The sequence below is a fragment of the Lactuca sativa genome, chromosome 4, assembly GCF_002870075.4.
Source record: "Lactuca sativa cultivar Salinas chromosome 4, Lsat_Salinas_v11, whole genome shotgun sequence".
NCBI lineage: Eukaryota > Viridiplantae > Streptophyta > Magnoliopsida > Asterales > Asteraceae > Lactuca > Lactuca sativa.
In genome coordinates, this window is record NC_056626.2 from 199,427,631 (window position 1) to 199,440,465 (window position 12,835).

Genomic DNA, 12,835 nt, shown 5'->3' on the forward strand with positions numbered 1-12,835 from the left:
TACCCCGCGTCCCAATCCATCCCTACTTGACGAGTTTGGGGCTTCCAACTCGTCGAGTTTCTATACAAAAATGAACAAATTGTGAATCAAATACATACCAGGAACCGGGCGTTACACTTATGGCTCGAAAATAGTTCATTTATAGTCCTGGTGATTTTTGTATTTGAAGCTGGTAGGAGTTTTGCTAAGTTAATGAGGTGCAATGTGAGTGTCCTGGTTGTGGTTTTATCTAGCTATCATATGAAGCTCACAATCTTGTAAGTGTTAAATACGCAAATATATGCATACATAGTTTTATAATACATATGACAAATAAACTCTTTTATTTGTTTTATTATGAAATATATAGGAAGCTATATTGCATGAAGCTCACAATCCGTGTTTCCCATGTTAAGAACGGAAAGCTGGGAACAAGAGAAAAAATCAGGGAAAAAAATATGAGAAAAAGATAGATAGAGGGTGGGTAAAAACAGTAAGGCCCTTTTCTGATTGGAATTTGGCTTAAAAGCTTTAGAACCTAGGTAAAAACACTAGGCATGTTTACAGTATGTTGATTTTGATTTTTTTATGCTTTTACATGTTGAATTGTTAATAACTTTCGGCATCATCTATGCGTAGGGCTTGAGGTAAGGTAATATGTGGATATGGGAGCCTTCAGGTATTTGGTTGTGTTAAGTGGAAAGAAGCCTAATTATTTCACCATTGTTAAGGTATAACTATTAGTTACCTCACCACGTTTCTATATTTTTACATATATGTCGCTTTGTTGATGCGTGTAATGTGCAATTCGGATTTTTTTTTATAACAATTCAATGATCGTGATAGTAAACTTTTATGTTTACTTTTACAAGAAAAGTAAAGTAAACATATCAGATTTCATGAAATCTTGAATTTTTAAATAAAGTAAAATACCATTTATGCCCTTAAATAATAATAATAATAATAATAATAATAATAATAATCAAAATCAAAATAACAATCAATGTAAGGGTAAATCCTAAAATTTTTGAAAATTTAAGGACTTTACTGGCATTAGGCAGTGTTGTAAAACTCACCGAGTTGGCCGATTACTCCTCCGAGTACTCGCTACTCCCCCCCTTGCCGAGGCGAGTAATCCCGAGTACTCTCTGATCGGCCCCTTACGAACTGAGTAGTGTTGTGAAATTCGGTCAACTCGGTGATTAATATGTATAATATACTTAATTATTTATTATTTAACACACACATGTGATTATTACTATATATATATATATATATATATATATATATATATATATATATATATATATATATATATATATATATATATATATATATATATATATATATATATATCTTAAATTTTCAGTAATTATTCACGAAGTGAGACCATTATGTGTTTTTCATTTTTTGTGTATTCACATGTATCCAAGGTTCTAAAAGGCGTGAGACGTGGCGTGGTGGCAATGCCAAGCCTCAAGCTTAACGAGTTATGGCGAGCCATGACGTTTTTCAAGGCGTGATGTAAGGCGGCGATTTTGTATTAATTTATTGATTAAAAGTCAAGACAAATTGGTTATTCATTGATTAAAAGATCAAGGTTTTATGCTTCATTTCGTATTTTTATTATAAAGACAAAAATATCATCCACCTCCTCTTTATTTTAGTTATGATTCATTATATTAAAACATATTATCATCATCTCCCATAAGCCCTATAAACATTGTCTATCATGTGAGCATAAATTCACCCAATCTCCCATACGCCTTATTTATCTAAATGAAACCTAATCAGCGGTATATGTATAGGCCCCACGTTCACCTAATGTGACAATTTGTTTTCAGTAAAACAAAAAAACACCATTACAACAGTGAGTTTTCCACCTAAACTAAAATCATTAAACACCTTATTGTAGATGAAACTAGGCTGGATAGTGGATTCCCCTTATTATAATATATAACCAAAATTCAAAAAAAAAAAAGCTTAACATGAAGGGGCACCAAGATTTGATGCGAGGCGTAACAGGTCACTAAAAACTCCACCTGCTGTAACTTCAGCTCCAGCACCCGGGCCCCGCACAATCAAAGGCTGTTTGTTGTACCTTTCTGTTGTAAAAGCAATGATGTTGTCAGAACCCGAAAGCTGTGCAAACGGATGTTTTTTCTTGTATCTTCTTAACTCCACTACTCCTTTTTGGTTCGTTACATCCACAACCCCAACGTATCTCAGCACCTGACAAAACCCAGTATCAGTATCAGTATCAGTATCAGTATCAGTATCAGTATCAGTATCAGTATCAGTATCAGTGTATAAATACAGTTAGTTATACAACATATAAAGGAAAAGCTACTGACTTCTCCTGCTTCCTCTGCAGCTTGTTGTTTTTCAGCTATGTCTGTGTCGAAAGATGGTAGCTGCTGCAAAAACTCATCCACTGATGCAGTTGCCTGACACTCAACAAAAAAGTTTTTTACATTTATGCTTTTGCTTAAAGCTTCCAAAATGTAAAATGAGGGTAAATTCGTCATTTCACAAATCATGCTTTTTTTAGACAGGTTTGCAGATCATATATATACTTATTAGGGATGAAAAAAAAAAAAGGTTAGATGGACCATTTTTGTAACATGAAACAAAGACAGGAGGCAAAAGTGTAATAATTTACACTATTATTTATTTATATTTTTGGTCCTTCTGTTAAGGTGTTTGTTCTTTAGCAATAACTGTCCTTATTTATGATGTTTTTAATCCGTTTCAGATAAAATGACTACTTTGCCCCTTGGGTGATTTACTTACAAATTTTTTTCTCTTACCATTATTTTCAATTGTTTGCTTTTATGCAGAGTATATTATCCTTTTTTTCAAACAATCACAGGCTTGATGTGTGTGTTTTTAAACATTAATGGTTTTTTTGTAAAAAAAAAAAAAAAAAAAAAAAAAAGGTAATTAAATTAAATTCTCACCTTTAATGGATCTGGCACAAGGCTCTGAACAGGGATATCTGAAAGTTCAAGATTTAAACCACATTCTCTAGCAAGAATGATCACCTGCAATATTGGTTCACCATTATAATTTAAAATACCAAATTTTCATTTATATATTTGTATAAAAAATAAATAAATAAATAAATAAATACCTTTCTGGCAACATCTGTCCCAGCAAGATCATCCCTGGGGTCAGGCTCAGTGTAACCTGCTGCTTTTGCCTCCATCACTACTTCACTAAAGGCTCTTGCATCAACAAAATTGTTGAATATATAACTCAATGTCCCACTGCAATCACATAAATAAATGTATTATTAAAAATATAACGGAGGGTATAATGGTCTTTTAACATATAAATAAGAAAGAGAATTGACCTGAAAATTCCTTCAATGCGTATAATCTTATCCCCTGTTTGAAGTAAATCTCGTAAAGTATGCATGATTGGAAGACCAGCTCCAACAGTGGCTTCATAAAAGTAATGAGTAAATGATTGCCTTTGAAGAGCTCTCAGCTTCAAATACTGCCATTTAATAATAATACAAACCAAACCTTCATTAACAATGGAATGGAATGAGTGATTACATTCCATAGTTATATTGATACCTTATCAAGTGGTCCGGAATTAGCCTTCTTATTTGGGGTGATGACGTGGATTCCTTCTCGCAACCAGTCATGGTAGTGATCTGCTACATCAGTACTTGCTGTACAATCTACAATTACTGTGTTAGGAATAAAGTGATTTCCATGAACATGTTGAGCAAATTTTTCTAAATCAGCTTTTTCTCCTTTCTCCTTGTGAGCTTCTTTCCATGTAGAAAGGTCAATACCCCTACATTATTATCAAATTTAAATTTTAAAAATTATTAATATATAATGATTAATGAATTTTTTAATCAAATGAAACTTACGTGTCACTCAGCAGCATTTTCTTAGATCCAAGGATACCCATCACACGTAAATCTGTGTTGGATTTTTCCTTCAGCACTGCTGCCTGCAAAAGATGTATGTTATAAATGTGCCACATCAGCGCCAACTCAGCAGATTTCTACTATAGTAACGCTTTTTCAGTACAAATCAATATAATTTAAATAACTAAATAGTGTATAATTTTTTTTAATTATGCAGTGGTAGTTTATTTATAGGACCAAAATATTAGAATGACAAATGTTTTTAAATTCATTAATTTAGAATTATAAATGAGTGCTACAAGAATTTTAATTTTTAATATTAATATATTTCAAAGTGTCGTCAAATTTCAAATTTTCTCTTCTTTACATTTATCTAAACGTTAAAAATACATTTTTTACATTTCAGAATATCTAATATATCTATTTGACACTATGTTAAACAAAATAACAACTTCTATTCTATTTTAATTAATAAACTAAAGGATTAATTTCAAAAAAGACCTTATATTTTGTGTTTTTTCCGGATTAAACCTCAAAAAAAAAATTACTGAAAAAAACTTTGTATTTTTTTCATTTTTCCTGATTTGGCTCTTTTAGTCGTTTTTTGCCAAAAAATTGTAAAACGTGAGGGTTTTTTCAAGAAAAACTAAAAAAGTAGAGGGTTTATTTGGAAGCATTTAGAAGGTCAAAGGTTTTTTTGGAAAAAAAAAAATACAGAGTTGAGGGCTTTTCCGAAAAAATGAAAAATACAAGGTTTTTTTCAGGCCAAAAAAAAAATTAAGCTTTAATCCGAAAACACACACACAAACACAATATAAGGTCTTTTTTTAGATTAACACTAAACTAAAAGGGTAAAACTTGGCCCAGCTTTCAAATTTACAATCTAATTTAAAAAAAAAAAAAAAAAAAAAAAAAAAAAAAAAAAACTTTTGTTGAAAAAGCTCTCATGATAAGTAAGAAGCTCTTTGATTGTTTTCAGAATGAAAAAAGCAATGCTAAGCACTTAAAATTAAGATAATAAATATAAAATGCTAAAATATACCTGTTCTCTAAGCTGATTAAGTAAAGTAGCACCAATAAGCCCAGGCCCAATAATACCCACAGCTATTGATGTTTTTGAAAGATAGAATCTTGAATGAACTGCTCTTAAGGCTCTTACACAATCTTCCTTTTTCACAACTACAGTGATGTTGTACTCAGAGCACCCTTGTGCTATAGCTCTCACATTAATATTAGCCTGAATTTCAACAAAAGTTACAAATTATTATAATTAACATTTAACAAATAAATAACATGTCATATGATATGTGTGTGTGTGTCTTAAATTAAAAAAAGGTGTTTTACCTTTGCAAGTGCATTGAATAGAGTTGCACTGACACCTGGAGTACTTGCCATTTTCTGGCCAACTGCTGCAAGAATGCTACAGTTTGGAATCACTGCCACCTGTCCCAAAAATGTAATTAACATCTTATGTAAAAAAGTAGTTGAAAGTTTTTTTTTTATAAAAAGGTCAACAAAAAAGTCAACACCTGAGAAAGACGCCCTGCACTTAAAGCTTGACGAAATCTGGCCTCTAATGCCTCTGCAACTGCTTTCACTTCCTTCTCAGGAACAGCAAAGCAGACAGAATGTTCACTGCTAGCCTGAAATTAAACAATAAAAAAAGGACCAAATTACCCTTGTTATGTTTTTAGTAAAGTGATATATAAAATACCTGAGAAATCATGATGACATTAGCTCCAACATCTTTTACAGCACCAAAAATGGCACTTGCTGTACCCGGAACACCAGCCATTCCAGTTCTGATGCAATAAATAAATAAATAAATAAATAAATAATGATAAAGTTGACAGAAAGAAAATGCAAGAAAAACTCACCCCTCAACATTGACAAGGGCCAAATTGTCAATGGTTGCAAAGCCTTTTACATATGTTACCAAATTCTTTTTGTCTTCAATTTCATTAACAGGTGATCTTGAAATCTTTGTTCCAGGTGCAGAGAGGTTGAAGATGTTTCTTATAACAATGGGAATGTCATATCTCATCACTGGAATTATAGTTCTTGGATGTAAAACATTTGCCCCAAAATATGACTGCATCATCCAAGTTATAAACAAAATCAAGGGGCAGTTTTGTCTTTTTTTTCACATTAAGTCATGTATGTATAAAGTGACTGAATGATTAGTTTTTATGGTAAAAACTGTTATATAAGGAGTTTTGAAAAGTTATTGAAATCTCCTTTTTGAACAAGTTATTTTTAAAGTTCTTTTCATTTTGCCAAACACTTTTTTAACTTATTGACTTTTCAAAAAGTCAATAAGTTATTTTTAAATGAAACACCTCTAAAATATCAAATGACCATTTTACTTTTAGATCAACTTTAACATGATGATATTGGAAGCACATAATTGGTGTCTTAATACATTAAGCCAGATTTTGTGCTTAACTCATTAAGTTAAAAAGAAACAGCTTCTAAGAAGACCCAAAAAGAGAAGAATAAGTTTTTACCATTTCCCATGCCTCTTGATAAGACAAGTTATTCAAGATCACAGCCTCACTAACTGCAAAAGATTTTGTTTGTTTGTTGTTGAGAAAGATTTCAAGTTAATCTGAATAAAAAGGTAAAAAGATTCTGCACCTTTTCTAGGGTCTGCACTGTAGACACCATCAACATCTGTCCAAATGGTGACCTGGCGAGCCCTAAATAAAGCACCCATGATAGCAGCAGAGAAATCACTTCCATCTCTTTTTAAAGTTGTGGGGATATTTTGAGGGGTGCTAGCTATAAAACCAGTAGCAACAACTGCCTTTGAAGGATTTTGTGAAAGCCACTTCTCAAGTCTTTTTTCTGACTCAGTGTAATCAGGGTCAACTTGATTAGATCCAGCAGGTGTCACAATCAGGACATCCCGTGTGTCCATCCAGTTACAATCCACCCCACCCTGATAGAGGAAGAAACAAATATTTTTTTTTTTTAAAAAAAAAAAAATAGAGATTTTGATGGAATTATGGAAATGGAATTCAAGATTCCATTCCATGGCCGAATGGATGGAAATCAGTTCTGTTGATTTCCTTCAAATTCCATGGCTGATGGATTTGAACATTCCAAGGGGTGGACGGAAGGAATTCAATTATTTTTTCTACTTTTATTGAAAGACCAAAATGCCCTTTTTATAGGCGATAATCACAGAAATGACCAAAATCGTAGGGTTTCTTTAACAAATTTACCACCTTTTTGACCCTTACAGCAACTCATTTCGATTATAGATTTTGTGAATTGAGAAATCATTTTATAAAGGGTTAATCTCATAAAAAACCTTATATTTTGTGTTTTTTTCCGGATTAAACCTCATAAAAAAAATTGCCTGAAAAAGACCTTGCATTTTTCCTGATCTAGCCTTTTAGTTATTTTTTTCCAAAAAAATGTAAAATGAGCTGGTTTTTTTGAGAAAAATTGAGGATTTATTTGGAAGCAATTAGAATCTTGAGGGTTTTTTTTGGAAAAAAATAGACAAACTTGAGGGTTTTTTTGGAAAAAAAAAATGAAAAAATACAAGGTCCTTTTCAGGCAAAAAATAAATGTGAGGTTTAAACCGGAAAAAAAAAAACAAAATATAAAGTATTTTACGAGATTAACCCTTTTATAAATGGTCCCCACCACAAAAAAAATAAATAACACGAAGATTTTAAAAGAAAATTTAAAGAATGATATTTTATGAAATGTATCATATTTTACAAATTGGTAATGCCATTTCACAAAATAAAAATCGAAAACATTTTTTCTAAAAAAAGGATCTTGTAGCTTTTGTAAGTAAAAGTAATTTCGCAAATTTTTAAAATTCCACAAATGACTCTTTGAAATAAGAGGTCATGTTTTATATTGGCCAACCCATTTTGGTCATTTTTGTAATTATCCCTATATATAATAAAAACATAAGCTATAAGTGAAAATTTAGAAATTATTCAGTTCTTATTACATTCATTCCACTTATATTTCAAGTATATTCAACAGAAAAAAAACCACACCTTTCTGAGGACAGATGACAATATCTGAGCAGACCATAACTCTCCATGACCAACAACAAAATCGGAAAAAGATTCTGTCACATGTCCAGCTGAATGAAAAAAAGAAAATAATTACTTAAACACATAAAAGAAAGGAAATTAGCAAAACAGGTTAAAAAAAAAAAGTAAAAACCTATATAAATAGCACGTAGCATTGCTTTGAGATTACTGATGTCAATGCTCAAAATAGACAAGAAACTAGCAAGCTCCTCCCCATCAAGCAGATCAAGTGCAGTTGCCTTGTGTTTTTCAAAAACAGCATCAAGTGCCAATTCATATGAATCATCACGTGATTGTGCTTTTTCAATAAGATCATACATCATATCTGTAACTTTAGACATTGCAGACACAACAACCAGCTTTCTTTCAGAATTATCTTCTGTAACAATCTTGGCAACATTATAGATTCTTTCAGAAGTTCCCACACATGTGCCACCAAATTTATGGATTGACCAAGTGTCACCCTTGACAACTGAAGGTGTGACAGGGAGTTCGGTTGTTGAAACATCTGATAAAATGATAAGAGGAAAAAGAACAAATGAAATAGGCGAAAAAGAATAGCAGAAAACATGTGAGAAAAAGGTGAATGAAAGGTGGACCTGTTGTCACCGAAGCAGAAACTTTGAAGTTGAAGGACTCTCTTCTTTCCAAATGTGAAGGAAAACCTGCTCTGAATTGCAAGTTACATGCATAACTTTAGAACTTTAACAGCAGCTAAAGAGGAGTTCAAAGGGAAGTGAAAAAGAAAGTGTGTATAGATTATATAAACACTCAGAAAGAGGTTGAAGAATAGTATATTAATAAGTGCAACAAAATCTGTTGCGAAAGCATGTCTCAAAGAGGCAAAAAACTCACATATGTAGAAACAACCTTAATTACTTTGAGAATTGAGATTATACTCATTTCAAGAACAATGAACACTTGAAAATATGCATTGGTTTGTGATGCAACTTCCAAAAGTAGCCTTAAGAGAATGGTATACACCTAAGGGATATGAATAGGTCGTTTTTTCAAAAGGTTACATGCATAATTTTAACCGAGAAACACCTATGTAACTGGTTCTTTGGTTGCAATTATGCAGTAAGATAATTTTAACCGAGAAACACCTATCAAATAACAAAGTCATAAGTGAAATACTTACTTGTAAGTCAAAGTGCGTTGAAGGAGAGAGGATGCATTCGATAAGCAAACCCTAGAATTTGTCTCTGAGGTTGTTTCATGTGCTGATAACTGCGAGTAGACTCTAGGTAAATATGATGATGAAATTGGAGTCGAGAATGCCATTCTTTCTCAACAACCAAAACTGTAACAAGAAGATAAGAAGGTGGAGGTGAATCAGTAAGGTATTGTTTGGCGATTGTTAGATTGATGTTGTAGATTTTCAGAATGCACTTACAGCTACTAACAGAAGCCCGACCAGAGGAAGACGGCGAGTGAGCAGCAAAAAGCCGATTGCTGATCTTACATATAAACCCTAAAACTTCTATAAAAATACTGCTTATCCAGCCTCCAGTTATCTTATGTCTTTGTCTCACATAAATAAGAGGGTCACAAATGTAATAATCAAGGGACCAGATTATGTCTTACCAGAGTTCATCAAACACCACAATTTTTATTTCCTGAAATGAATAAAAACATTGAACATGTGCTGTGACACGTACAAGATTTGAATTTCTGTATGAGTAAGTTACCGTTTTGTCCCCTTCGGTTTGGTCCACTTTACATTTGTAGTCCAAGTTTTTTTTTTTTTGACATCGCTCATCACTTTGGTTTCCAAAAGTTTAACCGGTGGTCCATTAGACTAACTCCTCCAAGATTTTTCGTTAAGGGAGGTGATTCTTCCACTGATTTTTTATTCATCCACATAACTTGATACTTATTTGACAATTATACCCTTTATTAAATATAAATTGTATTTAGAAATTTAATTATTTTTAAACCCGACACTTCTTCTTCCTCACAAACCTCGTTCTTCCACTTTCTTCCTTAATTTGATGTTGTGATCTTCAACCATCTTCGGCCCTATGTATGTCTGAAGGACCAGAATGCAGAATGCAGTGATCGGAGAGATTTAGTCTTAACATGACTGACTAGAAACATTTTTCGTGAAGATTTTGTGTGGCCCTCGAGAACCCGTTGAACCACGCCCTAAATTATTTGGGTAATATACTTGACTCGAGTGTGTTAGGCGTGTTATCTACCTTGACACAGACGCCATTTTAGTGGACGATATACAGAAACTACTAAACATCAATCTGCTAAACAATTGCATCATCGGGGCTCCGAAATAAAGTCCTACAAACTTAACAAACTACTTCACAGACAACTTTTGGTCCAACCCGGAAATGTCACGCACATTCAGGTTACTTGTACACCGGCGTAATGGTAATGGATCTGAGAAATCGGCGAAAAGGGAACAACCATCGGAAATCCAAATAAGAGAAATAGGGGATCTACGAACTGGTTCGTTGCTGCCGGTTCTCCTAGTGTTTGCCTGAAATATTGAATCGATTGATCACCAGTGGAACCAACATAGTTTCGGAAGGGAAAATGTGAAGCATAGCTGTCGGTCACTACATTCCAAGTGAATTCATTAGATTGCAACGAAATGAGGAAGATTTGAGCCTCATGAATGTGTTGTGGGTTGCGTCTTGGTTTGGAAACTGAAACAACCCAGCTCCTAAAAAGCCTAGGAATAATTAAATTAAAATACACTAAACAATTAAGTAAAGGGTATAATTGTCAATTATTAATAAAGTCTGTGGATGGATGAAAACAAGTAGTGGAAATATCAGCGCCCTTTCGTTAAGTATGAGTAAAATGACGAGATTGCCTGATTTATTTTGACATTTATTCATAAATAGGGACGATTTTTATAATTATTAGAAATAGCAACACAAAAAGAGGCTTGTTTGGGATTTTGCTTATTTAACTTTAAAAATGTAATTGGGTAAAAATATTTATTAACTTATGACAGTAGGAAAAATGAATTTTTAAAAAAACATTTGGATTAGCTTTTGTAACTGCAAAAGTCAACAAATCAATATATTGTTTTTGTAAAAAGTGTTTAGCTTAACTTATAATGTAAAATGACAAATAAATCAAATAAGTCAATAATTTATTTATTAGGGAGTTTTGAGGGTATAAAATATCATTTTATTTTTAAAAAGCCAAAGGCTATTCAAAAAGTCACATTTCCTTTACTTTTCCATTTCTCTTTTTTTAAGCTTTCGAAGAAGCCAAATTGAAAAGCATTTTTCTCCTATCCGAACATTTTTTTAACTTATTGAGTTTTTGGAAAAGACCATAAGTCAATAAGATATTTCAAAAAGCAATCCCACACACCCTATATGTATATCACATGTCTATCTTTCTCTCACCTTTTGCAACAATAAAAATAAATATAGTATAGAGGTGGTAACAGCTGCTCTTTCTCACCTTTTGCAACACCATGAAACCCACTACTCTCTCTCCCCCCTGCAACTTGCCCATAGCATCGACATTCCTCATTTGTTGACTTTTATTTTTGATATATAATGTATGGTTTTTGTCACAGCTAGCATTTTCAGCTAGGAAATTATGTCCTCATGTAAACATCAACTATTGTAAGACTTGTGCTAACACATTAAAGTTTACATTAAGGTTCCTAATGAACCATGTATTGTTATAATACAAAGCCTTTATATCTCTCTATCTCTCCTAAATCTCTCTATATATCTCAAATCTCTCTATGTATCTCAGATCTCTCCCAAATCTCTCTATGTATCTCAAATCTCTCTCAAATCTCTCTATGTATCTCCCTTAGTCGAAAACAACTCAAAATGAAATGAGAAAACTCAAAAGAACAAGCCCATTCCGGAATACACTATTCATCCTCAGAGCCTTTTTTCCTAGTTCGGAACCTCCTGTTTCGGAACCTCTTAAATGACTCCGGACCTTCTAAAGTAACCGGACATTTTTGCACCTAGGAGCCTCCTAACTCCGGAATACTCTCTCATCCGGACAAAATTCGCATCTGGAACTTTTGAATTGCTACAGACAATCTCGCTTCGGAAGTCCTCGTAGCTCCGGAAGCCTCGCATTCTCGGAACAGTTGTTGACCCACTTCGGAACTCATGGCCTAGCTTCGCACCTTCGGTCCGAACCTGTTGACTTCGCACTTGACTCCGGAATTTGAGGATTGACTCCGAAACTTGAGGACTGACTCCGAAACTCACCATTTGACTCCGGATTTTTAGACCATTTCGGACCTTTTCTTCATTTTAAGGTATTTTGACGTCGGAAATCCCACCAAACTCGCATTTTTCATAACTTAGACCCCTTAAACCTCTATTTTATGCCCAATTTAAGTATTTAAAACATATTTACATAAAATAATATCCAATATTTATAAAAGTATTATATTAAATCATAAAGTGATAAGTGAGTTTGACTTTATGATTTGATGTGATTCCCCCATTTCCCACGCAAATCCCAGTAAAACACATATTAACCGTAGATAACAAGGCTTTGTCCACCAGTAACCCAAGTAAGTGTCAGTTCACTCCCTTTACCCTCCTTAATAGAAACATGAGTTACTCTTCCCCATATCTCGCTTCTCATATCTACTTCTCATTGATATTTATTGTTAGATGTTGTGTTAAAGTTAGTAAAATCTTCATATTTTGTTTCTCATTTATGTTGTTGTGTAAATACATTTAGGCTGTTATCGGTAATGATTAAGATGTCAATTCAAACAAGTCTAAGTCTGAGGTAACGATGAAGTATATTAAGAAATACGTTAGGATATATGGTTTTAAATATCAAAACTACTTATCTCATTCTAAATCATTTAATTTAACTTTTTAATGATATGTGTTGTTTTCTCCATTTTGTGTAATTGTATGACGAAAGCAATGATTAA

The 12,835-nt window shown here is 32.9% G+C and overlaps 1 protein-coding gene across 1 annotated transcript; it reads right to left on the reverse strand.

Moving 5' to 3' along the window:
- Positions 1-1,795: 1,795 nt before the first annotated feature.
- LOC111877761 (bifunctional aspartokinase/homoserine dehydrogenase, chloroplastic) lies at positions 1,796-9,486 on the reverse strand. The gene is made up of 19 exons (XM_023874273.2): positions 9,329-9,486; positions 9,074-9,235; positions 8,532-8,602; positions 8,066-8,440; positions 7,894-7,982; positions 6,506-6,809; positions 6,376-6,428; positions 5,746-5,960; positions 5,583-5,670; positions 5,398-5,511; positions 5,213-5,311; positions 4,911-5,105; positions 3,869-3,951; positions 3,564-3,789; positions 3,335-3,480; positions 3,113-3,248; positions 2,940-3,023; positions 2,334-2,426; positions 1,796-2,211 (listed from the first exon to the last, which is right to left on the reverse strand). Exons 2-19 carry the CDS (start codon positions 9,214-9,216, stop codon positions 1,963-1,965), a joined length of 2,763 nt encoding a protein of 920 aa, XP_023730041.1. The 5' UTR covers positions 9,217-9,235; positions 9,329-9,486; the 3' UTR covers positions 1,796-1,962.
- Between the last annotated feature and the right edge of the window lie 3,349 nt (positions 9,487-12,835).